Genomic DNA, 15263 nt, shown 5'->3' with positions numbered 1-15263 from the left:
TTCTGAAATCTCGCTTAGGGCTTTTAAAAAGGCCGGAATTTGAAATCTAACAGTTCTAACGCTCTCGGCACGGCATTCCCATCTGGTTTCCGACAATGGTTTCGGTGTTAAAATTTTGACGTGAGTTTTAAGAATACCCCATCGAGATGTCTAAGCGGAAAAAAATGTATACAAATTCTGCATTACACCACAAAATGACACAGCCTTTACTGACGACTTTGCTATGTCTCCAAGCATTAGGTTTAGATTATGGCAGCCACATGGAATAAAGAAAGCCCTAGGATATTTCCTTAAAAATCGTGCCTGTAGACGTTTATTTATACCTCTCATATTGGCGCCGTTGTCGTATCCTTGACCACGCCAATCGGAAAGTTTCAGTCCATTCATAGCTAAAAACTCCTTCAGTGTTTCATATAAACCCAACCCAGTTGCGTCATCTACTTCTAAAAATCCTAAAAAGTATTCTTTAACTTCAATTTCAGAATCGCAAATATCTACAATTCGAATAATAATTGAAAGTTGTTCTTTATGGCTAACATCGGGAGTGCAATCTAATAAAATCGAAAAATATCTGGCAGACTTAATGTTCTCTAATATTTTTCCTTTGGTTTTATTCGCCATACTCATTATAAGCTCATCCTGAACTGAATGAGACAAATAGTGGTTAGGAAACTTATTCTTTTTGTTTGTGCTAATGCGGTCTACATGGTCTTGCATAACAGGATCGAATTTTCCGAGAAGCTCGATTAACCCAAGAAAGTTTCCGTTATTAGGCGTAAACAAAGAGTCAGAAGACCCCCTAAGGCCAAATTGCGTTCACTTATAAATAAAATAACTTCTATTATTCTCTTAAATATATTTTTCCACCTCAAAAATTCACTTTTGATTAGTTTTTCATTTTCTTCGTCTATAGTTTTTCCTGTTTTCAAATGGTTTTCCGTTTCTATCCAATTTTTCATTGCCTGTCGATGACTTTGTGACCTTTCATGCGCTTTCATTCTTTGACTTAAATGAACCTAGTCATCGAAGCCTTTCCCACTAAAAGCCGACTGAAAATCGCTTAACAACTTACATGAAAAGCAAAACACGGCATTTTGCTTTTTAGAATAGACAATCCACCTCCACTTGGATGAATCATAGTTTCTTAATTCTCTTTTAAAATACTTGACAGAAAAACACCGATTTTCAGAGTTTTTTGGAAATTCACAATCGTCAATTTACTTGGGTCCATGTTCGACTAAAATTAGTCTATTCTTATCATTCAATATTGGCCATTCAGGATTTTCCAGGCATTACACGTTAAATGCTTGAAAGTGTGAAATATCAAGAAACCAGCGGGGGGGGGCTCGCTGGTCCACTACGCTGCGGGGCCGGTTTATTACAAAAATAGTCACCCGCTTCGTTTAATGGTTTCTTAGAAATTTTAGATGTATAATATAATAGGTGAAATGATCCCACAATTTATTTGAATATGAAAAAAAAATATTTTTCAAAATAACTTATTTTCTAATATAAAAGTGAAATTTGCGGGGCCCCTTAAATTCTAGCTAGCGCGGGGCCGGGTGCGACCGCACCCTTTGCACCCGCATCACGCCGGCCCAAGGCGTTTTCCGCAGTTACCTCACGACTGCTAGGTCCTAGGACCTCCTTCCCCTTGCTCCTTCCCCACGCTCTCCACGTAAAATCGGGGGTCTATTTTATATGTCTATGGCATAGTCCGCGGTTTTGTATTTTAATTCACAGGGAAATAATTGTTCGGCCACGGGTTTTTAAAATTCTGGCTAGGGTATATTAATTTAATACTAACAATATTTAAAAACCAATAGAAGTTCTTTGTACTTCCTAGAAGAAATAGCTTCGATCTAATGGCGTTTTCCATTGGGACTGCTCCGAGCGTGATCCGGATTTGCCTTCTACGTCATCGCTCTACCACGGAGAACTCCGCTAGGTGCTTGGAGGACTAGACTTCCAGCCCTCCCAATTGGAATACGAATTTTTCTCGGAGTCACTTTGCTTAAAAATTGCTCTTTTTTGGTTGCCCCGTCCCTCGAGTTGGGGCAGCTCGGATCAATCCGCGAGGGAGCAACAGTGCCAATGGAAGACGTGCCTCCTTTTTGGAGTTGCCCTTTTTGTCCAAATGGAACACGTTTTATATTTAGGAGCGCTCCAGGAGCGCTCAGAGGACTCCAATGGAAAACGCCATAAAATATCGCTGTCTTGCTCTAAATTCCGTGGGTTTTTCAACTTTGGTTCGCGGGAAACGGGTTTCACCAGTTGGCAACCCTGATTGGCGGGAAATTTACTTAAACTCAACATACATGAAACGTGACGCTCGTGTAAATGTCTTTCCTTTTTAATTTTCCCAAGTTCCTTTGTTATTGTTAGTTTAATTAAACCAAGCAATATCTTACTTTGAGAACTGTATGTTCTACCTTCTTTCATACAAGTATTTCAATATTCATAGTTTTGAGCCTTTGCTAATTGCTTGTGATGGTGATGGAGCAGGAGCATGAAGATAAGAAATTAAATTCCAGAAATAGCATATCACAACAATGCAAGAACAAAAATGACTCCAAGAACGTTGATGAAACGGACGATATTTTAAATTATGAATCTTCAGATGACCGGTCGGGTACCAAAAGAAGGTTAAATGCAAAGAGTAAAGATATATCCAAATGTAAGAAACCTGCCACAAATGTTCGTGCCAAAAATGCTAATCAAAATTTAAAAGCAAGGAAAAAGTACTACAGTCTTAAAAAGAATTCACCACAAGTTGGAGCAGATGATGATAAAAACAATTTAAACGGTAGTATCACCAATTTCTTCAAACCAAATCAATCAAAGGTTTCCAAATCGCCAAGTGATATGTTAGATGTAAAGCGAAGTAATTCCCAAATAGAGCCCACAAAAGATGAGCCTCAAATTAAGCTAACAAAAATTCAAGCACAGCCTGAAGATCAGTTACCTACAGATGGCAAGTGTTTAGGGAATAAATTAGAAACAAAGCGAATATCTGAATTGGCTGATGTATGGGGATTAAAAAGACTTCGAGAAATACCACGTGCCAAATCAAACAAAGCTCCTGAGTATGTTAAATTGGAATCCAAACTGTCAAAGGATGATTCAGCAAAGGAGATTTCCCCAAAAGGGACTGCAACGTCAAGTGAATTTACTGGGTCACAAGAAAGGGATAAAACAAGTGAATATAAAAAGTGCAACGAATCTGATTTATTCAAAGAAATAACTGAAACTGATGATGATAAAATTGTAGAGAAGAAATCTAAAAAGACCTCCCAAAAAAGGGCTCTAATACTGAAAGGTGGAGGCATAGAGAGATATTTTAAAAGTAAAGAATCTAAATCAAATGAGAAAGGTTCTAAGAAACCAGCTATGAATTCCCTATCATCTACTGATGACGAACTTATTCCACCTAAAAGAGTGATCAAAAAAGCTTCAGCAAGGGTGGAAAAGAAAAAAGATTTAAAGTTTGATGAATCGAGTTCTGATGATAGGTTACCTCAGAAAAGACTAGATGACAAACAAAATACCAAAACCGAGTGTATTGGTCGGACCAGTTTTGAAGGTATTTTCAATCACAACTCTGAGAATAAACCTTGTCTGGACATTTACACCTTCCAATCTAGTCAGTCCAGTGAAAAATCTGAGAAAACAGTTCCTAATACTCGTTCAAAGAAAAATAAGCCTTTATTTAGCAGCTCGTGTCCTAGCTCACAATCATCTCAAGAGAATGACAAATTAAAACCTCAAGGATTAAAGTGTATACCCAAAAAAAAGAAAAATGATAAAACAACTTCTCCATCAATTAGCAATTGGCTTAGTAAAAAAAAACAGCCCAAAACAACAACACCACCGAAAAAGAAAGTTACGGCTTCTAAAAGCCACACTAAGTTGAATTATTCAAGGCTGTCTGATGAAGAATTTCACAAACAATTCAAACCAGCCAAAGGAAAGAACGATAGAAGTAAAAGAATACCTGAGAAAAAGGAAGACATTTTGAAACAACCCGAGGAGATTCTTAAAACCCCACCGAGACCTAAAAAATCAAACATAAAGAAGCATTTGGCATTAATTGACGAAATTGGAGAGAAATTAAAATTAAATCTAGAGAAAAACAAGAAGTGCGAAGAATTGGAAAAGAAACTGGAGAATATTGTCATTACTAGCAGTCCGACTATTGCAAAAACCAGAGAAAGACTGGCGGAAATGAATACTTTCATCCTAGAAAGCACCCTATTGAAACTACCACCCGGATTAAACATTGTGGACAGTGAAAAATTTCATTGTTATTTACATAATGTCTGTGATCTAAATGATGAAGACTTTGAAAAGCTTTTGCCCAATGTTTTAAACGATAAAGAAATTGATGATACAAGCGAAATATTTTTGGATAAATTATTCAAAGTTGTGTCAAGCCTCAATGATGACATCTCTCATGATGTTTACCCACTTTTAGAAAGATTGGCTGAGAAAAATCTAGAATGGCAGCCTAAAATACACCACATAGTTGTTGCCCTTATTAACTTTGGTGTTACCATTCAAGATTGTCCATTGCAAGAACTATTTCTAAATCAGAAGTTGAGGCTTGACAAGATAGGAGCTAGGGAAGAAACTATTTTTGACGAAGAATTGTCTAGTGAAGAAAAACAGCGCAAAATATTAGGAGGGAATAACTTGATCATGATTTTTGAACTGTTACATTTGTGTCTTACAAGAGGAAATACCTATGATACATCCACTTTGTGTAATATAATCATCATGAGTTGTTGGATTCGTATGGAGAAAAATTATCTCGAACATCCGATGGTCATCAGATTTCAGGATTGCTGTTCTTTAGCTCTTGACCACATTCCTGAAGAAATTTGGGATGAAAAGGTTCAACTTCAATTGCGTAATTGAAAATTTTCTCTAATATGAAATTTATAATTTGTAGAAGCAGTTCCTATCTTCAAAACTTAGTCAAATGGATCCAGAATGGCATCATCATAATTTAGCTTATATCGCCGAATTCATCCCAGCTACAGCGAGAGGGATAAAATTGCGACAACTGACCAGTTTCAAGTTCCTAAAATTTCTTAACAACTATCCTGTATCAAGTGGGGATAAACAATTTGATGTAATAATTATAAAAAAAAATGAAATAAAAGGTGCAATTTATAATATTTTTCTCCATAGTATGCGATTCTATATGATTTCTTGAAGGAAAATCCAGTCATTGTAAACAAAGATAATTATTACGAATCTCGATCTAAGATTCTCCTAATTAACTACTGTCTCGATCTGCAAGGCGACTGGCTGAAGGAAAAAGAGGATTCCTTGACATATTTGAAAAGTATTGGCAATTTGTTGCACAATTTTAGCATGCGAATTATTGATTCTATGAGACAGCAAGACAGTACCGAAGTAATATTCAAAATAAAATTATGATTTTCATAAATTAACATCTGAAAATTTCAGATAAAAAATTTGCTAATCGAGATAAGGTGCAAAATTGTACTCTACAGTCACGGGAGAGATGTGAAAGAAGTAAATAATTAAGTATACTTTGTACAGATTTGTAGGTATTTATGGTATCAATTTGTTTAGGCTTCTTCAGACCACCTTATGGATAATTCTCAACCCACACCCAAAAAGGGACGAAAACGGGTACGCAAACCACAAGACCTATTTCCAATAGAAGATGAACAATGTTCATGTTAAATTTTTATATATAATGTAAATGTACATATAACCTTTTATACTGTACTTTTAATATCGAAATAGTTTAATAAATTGTATTTCTTTTTTTTTGCACCTCATTGTATTTTGATGTTTACACAAGTTCTGACATCAAATAAAATTCTTAAAAGTAATTCTCCCTAAACTGAGGCTAGCCAATTCAAAAGTACATTTTCAATGATCTTCCTATCACATATACAATTTATTTTATAATACTGAAACTTTACCTTTGTAAAATACCTTTCCATGTAGACAAATTGATATATTACAAAGATAGCAGTGTTTCCAGTTTTTAATAAAAAATTTCTAGAATTGAAAATGCACAATATGGCAACACGATTAAAGAAAGCTTCTCATGATTAAAGCTTTAATCTCAATTTGTATATACACAATGCGTTTTCTATCAAGTATTAAAATTTACACAATTCTGCGTGGAATTTTGTCTCCCTATTCTTTATATTCCTTGAATTTTAAGCCTGCATCATGAAATTCCTCGGGAGAAAATGTGAAGTAAAATAAGGTCTAATTTCTTCAAAATAGCCATACAAGTTTTATTTGACTGGGTTTTTCCTGCTTACACTAACGTAAAAAAACCCACTCTAAAACATTTTGGCTGATTTTAACTTCAATTACGTTTTAAACCAAAATATATTTTCTTTAATGAGGGCAAAAAAGTTTAAGCGAAAAAATAAAACACTCAAAACTATGACACTCGCAAAAAAAATGTTTGTTTTTATATATATATCCTCGAAAAAACGTCACTGTACAATATGGGCACAAAGTTTTTTTGCTTTGAATTAGAATTATTCAATTTAGGCTTTTCGGTATAAATCACTAAATAAACAAATTATTTTCTTAAATATCGCGAGTCATGGACTATCGCAGTTTTCTTAATAAGCCCATATATTTTTTTATTATAATAATATTAAGACGATTTCAAATTAGTTAATCAAGGCCACAAAATGCTACCTCCATTTGTATTATATCGTTCTTAAGAACGAGTGTTTATTTAAGTCGTAAATTCTTAAGCGCAAAAATTCCCACACAAAGATTACGGTTTTTTATCTGGATAATTTATATTTTTTCTTAAGTTAAATTCTTTAATACACTTTTTAAAAAGCATGTTCCTAAAAAAAATTGAAGCATGAACAAAAAAGTGTTAAGTTGCAGTTCTTTTTCACTAAAATCAGGGAGGTTACGGCAATTTGGAAGAATAGAATTTATAACTTCCCTGACAATATTACAATCCCTTGGCGACAATTTCAAGCGTAAAAAATGACTATAATTACGCTCATTTACCACAAAAAATATTTAAGCCTAATATTTAACAAGTGTTCCTTTAGTTAATAATAAACTGCTTAAAGTTTTGAGATTATAAAATTATAGTTTTAATATTGTAACTGGCAAGTGACTTTAGAAAAACATATCATAGCAAATCTCTAGATGAAAATGCACTATTTAAAGTAGTAGCTGTAACATACTTCATCTTCAGTATTATGCTAAAACTGCAGGGAACAAAGTAGCTCCTTTCTCAAAAGGCACTGGCCAGTTAGCCTAATCTGATAAAATGACACGATAATAGGAAATTGCGCATGTATTTGACTGTAAGCGAAACAGAGGGAAAACGACATTTGAGTTTTAAATTTTTTACTAAACAAAACCTAAGCTTATTTTAATTACTAAGTAATCAAATTTGAAATCAATCTAGCGAGGGTTTGGGATATTTTCAATTGAAATAGGGGTGGAGGATTGAAAAATTATTAACAGAGTAGCCGTAAATTCATTCGTAATCAGTGTGGTGGCGGAGGTTCGCTAGATTTGTTACGGTCATCTACATGGCGAGGCACCTTACGACGAGTTGAAGAAGGGGATGTACCCCCAGCGCTTTCCCTAGCCCCATTCCCACCCACAGCATTATTTCTAAAAACTCCCCGGCCCACTCCTGCACCTAGATGGAGTCCATCCCGGTTAGCTCCGCGAACGGAGCCAGCTGCACCCGTCGAATTGCCACTCCTGGCTCCTCCCCCACTTTGCGGTTGCTGCTGTTGCTGGGATTGAGGTACTCCCATTTGGTTAACTTGATTAATAGAAGCGAAGGCTCCGTTCGAAGACCTACCGCGAGAGTTAGAGCCAGAAGACTTCCTTGACCCTGTACGACTGTGGCCACTCGAAGGATTTTGCTGGGACATTGAAGAGCTAGCGCTAGAATTATGATTCTGCTGAGAAGAAACTTGTGGCCGTATATTCTGCACCGAATTATGATGTTGGGCAGATATTTGGCCCAGTTGCGTCGTGACGTTGTTTAAGCCACCATTTCCAGAACTGCTCAATCCTCCGGATGAGATTGTTTGACTCTGCATTGTTTGAGACACTTGATCAGAACCATCTTTGTCACTAGCTCCCGCTTCATTTGTTAACGGAGAAATGGAAGCAGAATTAGTGACTATTTCATCTTTGTTGTCATTGTCAGGTGGCGGAGCGTCGGAAGTTTGGGCTAATTGTCCTAACTTCCTGCTTAAAGCCTCCCAATCATCATGAGGCGGGAGGGATTCGCTTAGAGTAGACAATATAAATTCCTGGACAAATAGACTGCGATCTACTCGTTCAGACTCCAAGGACTGTTGCTCAGACTCTGTTAAAGTAGGTTCTGTACATCTAAAGTAATAGATTTTTTTATTTAAAATCTCAAAACATAGTCAAATTTAAATAGAAAAAAATTAAACATACCGCGAAAGAAGAAACTGTGAACCAGCATTATTTGAAGGACTAGGTGAGGGCTCCAAGAGCATAGTATAGTGGGACTGCGTTCCATTAGAACTCTGACCGGAAGAGGCAACGGCAGAAGCAGCCGCATTAGCACTGCTACTTGTAACTTGGCCTTGTCGACGAGGCAACCTTTCCATTTGTGCCCGGGTAGCCTGAGCCTGTTGTCTCTCCAATTGCAGCTGCATTTGAAGCTGGTGTAGTTGCGAGTTGGGTTGGGGAAGATTAGCCGTGGCCCTTTGAAACGATCAAAAATTGGGATGGCAAAACCAAGATATGAATAAAGTAAGGAACAAACCCTGGCTGAATATGCTTAAAGCCCAGCCAGCTGAAGATAAAAACCATTTAATAAGTATGGTTTAGATAGTTACCTACGAGCCCCAGATAATTGGGAGAGTAATTCAGTTATGGGATCCATAGAATCCCTAGCACTAGTTCCTCCCACATTTGAAGTGCCAGAATTACCACTAACACCCCCAGGAGAGAGAGAAGACAACCCTGTTGATGAGCTGAACTGCATGTGAGCTCTTCTAGAGCGGGCTCCACTTATACCGCGACTCGGGTGAGGAACTCTTCGAACGTGTCTTGATCCAGAAGGCTCATCGTACAAATACGAAGTTTAATTAAGGAAAATAATTTTAGAGACTGCATTTTCAAGCAAAGTAAGAGAGTAAAAGGATATTAGATCTCTAGGACTACGATGCTCCAGAGTTAAATGTGAAGCAAAATCATCAGTAACATGATTAGGTTCTCCTCCTGGTAAGGCTGCGCAAATAGGACAAACCTTTCAGACACAAAAGGATAATTAGTTCAACAAGAGAGAATAAGAAAGTTAACCATATAATATATACATTAATTATCTGTACCACTTCGAAAGAAGAATCGGAGTGATCCGAAGTGACATGTTCCTGTAGACTGGTTTCAGTAAAGCCCATGCGACCACAAAAAGGACATGTAAAAGCTTGAGGTTGTTCTATAGAGATAGCTTCTCCGCCGTAAAACAAGTCTTAAAAAAAAAATTTTATTTTTTATTTTTAGAAAACATAACCAAATAGAAACAGAAACTCATACCAAAATCCATTCTGGTTAATATACACTGCATTGGATGATCTGTAGTATGTCTAGTGTTGGTGGCTCCAGAATCGTAGCAAGTGGCACATAAGTCATAGTCGTAACATATTAAGCACTTGTATCGTTTCCCCCGAAAATTTCCTTTTAGACACGAATCACAGCTAACACCTATAATAAAGTTAGAAATAATTTAGAATCATGAATAAATAAAATAAATCATGAAATACTACCGTAATAAATCGTAATACAACTCGCTATCAGTAGGATTAAACCTAATAAAGCCTAATATTTCATTCAAATACCAAAATAGTATAAATGTGAAAAGCCAATATTTCTATTGCTATAAATGATTCAAGAGATCTCAACCAATATTATCCATTCCCGGCCGTGCTCAGTTCCAGAAGGCCCTTGCTACGTACTTGGACCTGTACGATTAACGCTCCTCCTCGTCTCAACGTGATGAGTTTTTAAAACCTTTGTTGGGCTTTAATCGAACTAAAGAACGGAGCCCGAGATCTTGGCACCCATAGGCAAAGGACATTTGGTTACCTTTAATTTCTACATAATTAGGATCTTACCCCTTAAACATTTATTTCGGTATTTTCTACAAAACTTAAGTGCCTTTTAAAATGGTTGAAACTCCTTCTGGTAACTTCTGTTTGAGAATAAATGTAACATCTTGCTATACTCACAATACTTTTTAAAGGGAAATGACTGTTTAAGGTATATTAGAATTTGTAAGAATTATGAGAAACAAAATACTTAATAGCAAAAATACACAACAAAGATTTATAATAACGTAGCAATTTAACCATTTACCAATAGACTGATTCGACTGAGTACCATTGGGTTGATTCGAGCGAGTATTATTCATTTTATTATGGGTTCTTCAGTTTGGCAAATTTCACTTATTTAAGGGCTCTGATAAACACGGGCATTTTATAACAAAATTTACCAAGGCTTAATGGACTCTGCGTAATTACCCAATAAGTTAAAATGGCGCTTATGAAACTATTTAACACAAAACTCTCTTTAAAGTTTAAAGGATCTTTCTGTACTCATAAATACGCAGTTTGTAGAAACAAGCAAAAAAAACACACAAACGTAAAAAACTTAGGCCTATAATTAAAGGTGAAAAAATGAAACTAGGCCTAAAACTTGGCTCGAAAGCCTACCTTCGTGACGAGACATTTCGAAGCCGTAGGTTTAAATGCTGAAAACCGAAGACTTCAACAAACTTCACCGGGGATTTTAGGTTTTTTCCTTACGTTGTAGACATAAAAAATTTAATATTACTGGAGTAACATCTTCCTCAAAGTCAATAGAATTAAGAAATCACGAATTTTAGGCCTAAACACTACGCTATTAAAATCTATTCATAGCTCTCGTCGTTACGCAGACAGTCAGTCCTTACGGCAAGAAATTTTTTAGAGGACAAGTTATATGACGTCACTTTATGCATGTGCCTCTTGCAGGAAACTGCAATAGCAACTTACAGGGTCAGCAAGTTAATTATATTTATTTGGTAAACTGACTAATTAGACACCGTCCACAAATAGCAGATTGTTTGTTTTAAGAAAAAAGTAAAACAAATCTATGGGTGATGATATTTATTACGTGAGAGTATGAACTGAATCGAACTCTTCCGACAGACACGGCCAACTTTTGACAACGCGCTACCGATGCGACCATAGAAATCGGAAAATAATATACGTATTCAGACCATAGAAATCCGATTTCAATGTTTCCGACTGAATGCGGTATAGAGTCATAGCCGTCTTCTCTACTCCAAGGTCTAAATACTAAATATTTAGACGGCTATGATAGAGTAGTAGCACTCCGTAGCTTTGGCCATGGCCGCCATTTTGGTCGCAAATTTTTTATCTATAGGAAAGAGCATGGGTGACGTACTAGGACGTCACAGTGCCATTACTCTATTCTGAGAACGAGCGAAAAACTCACAAGATTTCGAAATTCTTTAACTAAATCCTTGAAAAATTTCGGAGTGAGCCTAAATCAGTACAAAATCTTCCCATTGTAGGGGTATCAAACTTGTAATATTTTAGATAGGGCTCCCAAGCTGGAGTATGTGATTAAATTGTTTTTGAATGACTCCTTATGTTTTATGAAATATAGTTGGCATTCCCCAATGACAAAACAGTCGTATTTCAGTAGATGGAAAAAAATTTCTTTTGAGAACAATAAACCATTATTAACTATTATAGTTAAAGGAAATAAGCTAAGGAAAAGATACCATATAGTTTGTGAACTATAATTTATTTAGTTTTTAGCTCGCGTAATCTTCCAATAACATTAAAGAAAAGAAATTAATTTCAAAACTATTTGGGTTTTAATAAGATATGTACTACAAACAATTTGAAGGAAATTTTAGTTTTTCTCCTCTTTCTTTTCTGTGCTGGTACTGTCTTCCTGTTGTTGGGTTTGTTGCTGTGATCCTTGATCTCTATCAGCAGCCATCTACAAAAGATTATTTTATAATTAATCCATTTTTATGGGCACTCTTAACTTTCTCACATAACCAAAAAAACATGCGTTCTCATATTTTTATAAAAATATCTATTAGAAGGAACTTTAATTTCCTTGAAGCAAAAATTAAAATTGTCAACATACTTTCTTATAGGCCATTTCAAAAAGTTTAAGAGAAGCTTGTTGCAGATCATTTGTGGCAGATTTGATCGTTTCTCCAGATTCATTATCTTTGTTTGTGAGCAGTTCCCGAACTTTGGCTATTTTCTCTTTCAAACTTGTACACTGGATTTTAAAAAAAAATGGTATTTAAAAAAAAGATAGATTTTGGGTTTTTTTTCAAATAAGTATACTTCTTCAGCTGGAAGTTGATCTTTAAATTCTTCCATTTTGGACTCTGTATCGTGAATAATGCCTTCAGCTTGGTTAACAGCTTCTATGGCTTCCTGCACAATTCAAACCAATAATTTGAATAATGAAAAAACATTTGGCTGAAAAATGAGAAAGAAATACTATACTAACTTTCTTTTTCCTATCTTCTTCAGCATGTATTTCAGCATTCTTAATCATGTTTTCAATTTCTACTTTGCTTAAACCTCCAGATGACTGAATAACAACTACAAAAAAATGCAAAATTATTATAAAATTCAATGGCAAATTTTTACAATAAGTAAATCAAGTAAGGGATTTTACTTTGTTGTTCTTTTCCGGTGCCCTTGTCACGAGCTGATACGTGAACTATGCCATTTGCATCAATATCAAATGTCACTTCAACTTGCGGAACTCCTCGTGGCGCCGGTGGGATTCCAACCAATGTAAATTGACCTAAAAGTTTATTAGCAGCAGCCATTTCTCGTTCACCCTGATGAACCTTGATTTCAACCTGAGTTTGGCCATCAGCAGCTGTAGAGAATACCTAAAAAAAGGATAATTTTAATATAACTAAAACACTTAACTTCAATAATAGGCTAACCTGACTCTTTTTGGTTGGAATTGTAGTATTTCTATTAATGAGCTTGGTAAATACACCTCCTAAAGTTTCAATGCCCAAAGATAAGGGTGTCACATCGAGAAGTAGCACATCAGTTACGTCACCAGCCAAAACACCTCCTTGGATAGCAGCTCCAACCGCTACGGCTTCATCTGGGTTAACAGCTTTGCTAGGTGATCTCCCAAAGATTTCTTGAACTATTTCTTGCACTTTGGGCATTCTAGTCATACCACCAACCAAAATAACTTCTCCAATATCAGATTTCTTGACCTCAGCATCTTGCATGGCTTTTTTACATGGCTCCAATGTTTTCTTTATAAGGTCACTGACTAGTGATTCAAATTTGGCTCTCGAGAGTTTTAGGTTCATGTGTTTAGGGCCACTCGAATCCATTGTAAGATAAGGCAAATTGATGTCAGTTTGAACTGCAGAGGAGAGCTCGCATTTTGCTTTTTCCGCAGCTTCTTTAAGCCTCTGCATAGCCATGTTATCTTTAGCTACATCTACTCCTTGCTGTAATACGATTTAAATGCATTAAAATATTAAACAAAAATGTAAAAAAATTACGATATTAACATACATCACGCTTAAATTCCTTCGCTAAATAATTAACTAAAGCATTGTCAAAATCTTCTCCACCCAAGAATGTATCGCCGTTTGTGGATTTCACCTCAAATACGCCTTTTTGGATTTCCAATACTGATATATCAAAAGTACCACCTCCTAAATCATAAACTGCGATACTAGAAAGAGAAATGAAAATTGAGTTTTAATTTTTAATACACATAATATAAGCTTACACTTTATCTTCAGTTTTGTCCATTCCATAAGCCAAAGCAGCAGCTGTAGGTTCATTAATAACACGCAGGACATTTAAGCCTGAAATTTGTCCCGCATCTTTTGTTGCTTGCCTTTGAGAATCGTTGAAGTATGCTGGAACTGTAACGACTGCATTTTTAACTGGCTGGCCCATGTAGCTCTCTAATTATGTAAAAGTAATAAATATTAAATATCTCTTTAATTTCAATAAACTTAAAATGCCATACCAGCTGTTTCCTTCATTTTTAATAAAACAAATGCCCCAATTTGGCTTGGTGAATACATTTTTCCTTTACTTTCTACCCAAGCATCACCATTTGATGCCTTAACAATTTTATATGATGCTGTTTTCCTATAATTTAAATGAATGTTATAAATTTGCAGTAAATTTTTGGGAGGAAATCAACTTACAAATCTTTCTGTACTTCTGCATCAGTGAATTTTCTACCAATTAAACGTTTGGTGGCTGAAAATGTGTTTGCTGGATTTGTAACTGCCTGTCGCTTGGCTGGCATGCCCACCAATCTCTCATCATCTGCGGTAAATGCCACTACCGATGGAGTTGTTCGAGAGCCTTCAGCATTTTCTATAACTTTAGGCGTTTTTCCTTCCATGACAGCCACACATGAATTTGTGGTTCCCAGATCAATACCAATAACTGTGCCTTTCGCAATGTCAGATCTTGAACATTATAAAAAATAAACATTGAAAGAAGTATTCATAAACATAAACATGTTTTTCATATTACTTTTGTCTGTTTGGAATGCCATTGTATAGTTGAGATGCAGTGAGCGGTGTACTCTAAAAAATGTAAAGTAGTAATAGGATTAAAAGGCTAATAAAAAATCAAGCATGGCCCCTCTACAAAAATAAATTGCAATAGTGATTTTTAAGACTTGGTCAAAACTACGCATTTGAAACTATAAGCAACAAATAATTAACACATACATTTTTAGGTAATGTGATGAATCCTCGTTTAAGAAGCTGTTCACTAATAAAACAATACGACGTAGGAGCAAGTTTGGATGTTGAAACTTTCGCTGCGTTAATCATTCTCGTAAGCCTTGGTTTTTTTTTGTTAAATTGCTTTGGTATAACTTGATTTAAGAATAAACTACCACTTAATGATTTATTCAGACTTAAAACAGACCGACTTGACCGACTATGTTTGAAACTTCTATGGAAACCTTTTAAATTGCAATACTTTCATTTACTTTAAAAAATTAACCACGAGTCGGTCTGTCCTCCACTTTTGGCGAGAACTTGAATATTGAACGATGATGAAATATTTTAGCGCATGATACTGGTTCTGTGGTTCACTCAAGAAAAATTAAGGAGGGTTGAAAAGAGGGCAGGGCAAATTTTGGATATTGTTATCCGATGAGTGCCAGTTACT

The 15263-nt window shown here is 35.7% G+C and overlaps 3 protein-coding genes across 8 annotated transcripts; 1 reads left to right on the top strand and 2 right to left on the bottom strand.

Moving 5' to 3' along the window:
* Nucleotides 1-2322: 2322 nt before the first annotated feature.
* LOC149948391 (uncharacterized) lies at nucleotides 2323-5806 on the top strand. The gene is made up of 5 exons (XM_090173349.1): nucleotides 2323-4893; nucleotides 4952-5134; nucleotides 5194-5421; nucleotides 5476-5544; nucleotides 5605-5806. Exons 1-5 carry the CDS (start codon nucleotides 2491-2493, stop codon nucleotides 5716-5718), a joined length of 2997 nt encoding a protein of 998 aa, XP_090029475.1. The 5' UTR covers nucleotides 2323-2490; the 3' UTR covers nucleotides 5719-5806.
* Nucleotides 5807-5841: 35 nt separating this feature from the next.
* Nucleotides 5842-11097, bottom strand: LOC149948390 (E3 ubiquitin-protein ligase KCMF1-like). 6 transcript variants are annotated; one of them, XM_090173355.1, is made up of 7 exons: nucleotides 10746-11097; nucleotides 9571-9738; nucleotides 9351-9505; nucleotides 9182-9283; nucleotides 8872-9103; nucleotides 8464-8749; nucleotides 5842-8391 (listed from the first exon to the last, which is right to left on the bottom strand). In XM_090173355.1, the coding sequence occupies exons 1-7, from the start codon at nucleotides 10759-10761 to the stop codon at nucleotides 7527-7529; spliced, it is 1824 nt and encodes a 607-aa protein (XP_090029481.1). In that variant the 5' UTR covers nucleotides 10762-11097; the 3' UTR covers nucleotides 5842-7526. The 6 variants fall into 6 exon arrangements, with proteins under 6 accessions (XP_090029481.1, XP_090029482.1, XP_090029477.1 ...); XM_090173356.1 differs by having other exon boundaries at nucleotides 8464-8736; nucleotides 8871-9103; nucleotides 9366-9505; XM_090173351.1 differs by lacking the exon at nucleotides 10746-11097 and adding an exon at nucleotides 10390-10613 and having other exon boundaries at nucleotides 8464-8736; nucleotides 8871-9103.
* An 800-nt stretch (nucleotides 11098-11897) lies between these two features.
* Hsc70-5 (Heat shock protein 70 cognate 5) lies at nucleotides 11898-15145 on the bottom strand. The gene is made up of 12 exons (XM_090173348.1): nucleotides 14816-15145; nucleotides 14616-14668; nucleotides 14279-14548; nucleotides 14095-14219; nucleotides 13849-14029; nucleotides 13629-13791; nucleotides 13031-13561; nucleotides 12751-12973; nucleotides 12580-12674; nucleotides 12411-12503; nucleotides 12202-12342; nucleotides 11898-12048 (listed from the first exon to the last, which is right to left on the bottom strand). The coding sequence occupies exons 1-12, from the start codon at nucleotides 14918-14920 to the stop codon at nucleotides 11959-11961; spliced, it is 2070 nt and encodes a 689-aa protein (XP_090029474.1). The 5' UTR covers nucleotides 14921-15145; the 3' UTR covers nucleotides 11898-11958.
* Between the last annotated feature and the right edge of the window lie 118 nt (nucleotides 15146-15263).

The sequence above is a fragment of the Leiobunum rupestre genome, chromosome 4 (genome assembly GCF_980474605.1).
Source record: "Leiobunum rupestre chromosome 4, qqLeiRupe1.1.hap1, whole genome shotgun sequence".
NCBI lineage: Eukaryota > Metazoa > Arthropoda > Arachnida > Opiliones > Sclerosomatidae > Leiobunum > Leiobunum rupestre.
This window is presented reverse-complemented; position numbering and strand designations above follow the sequence as displayed.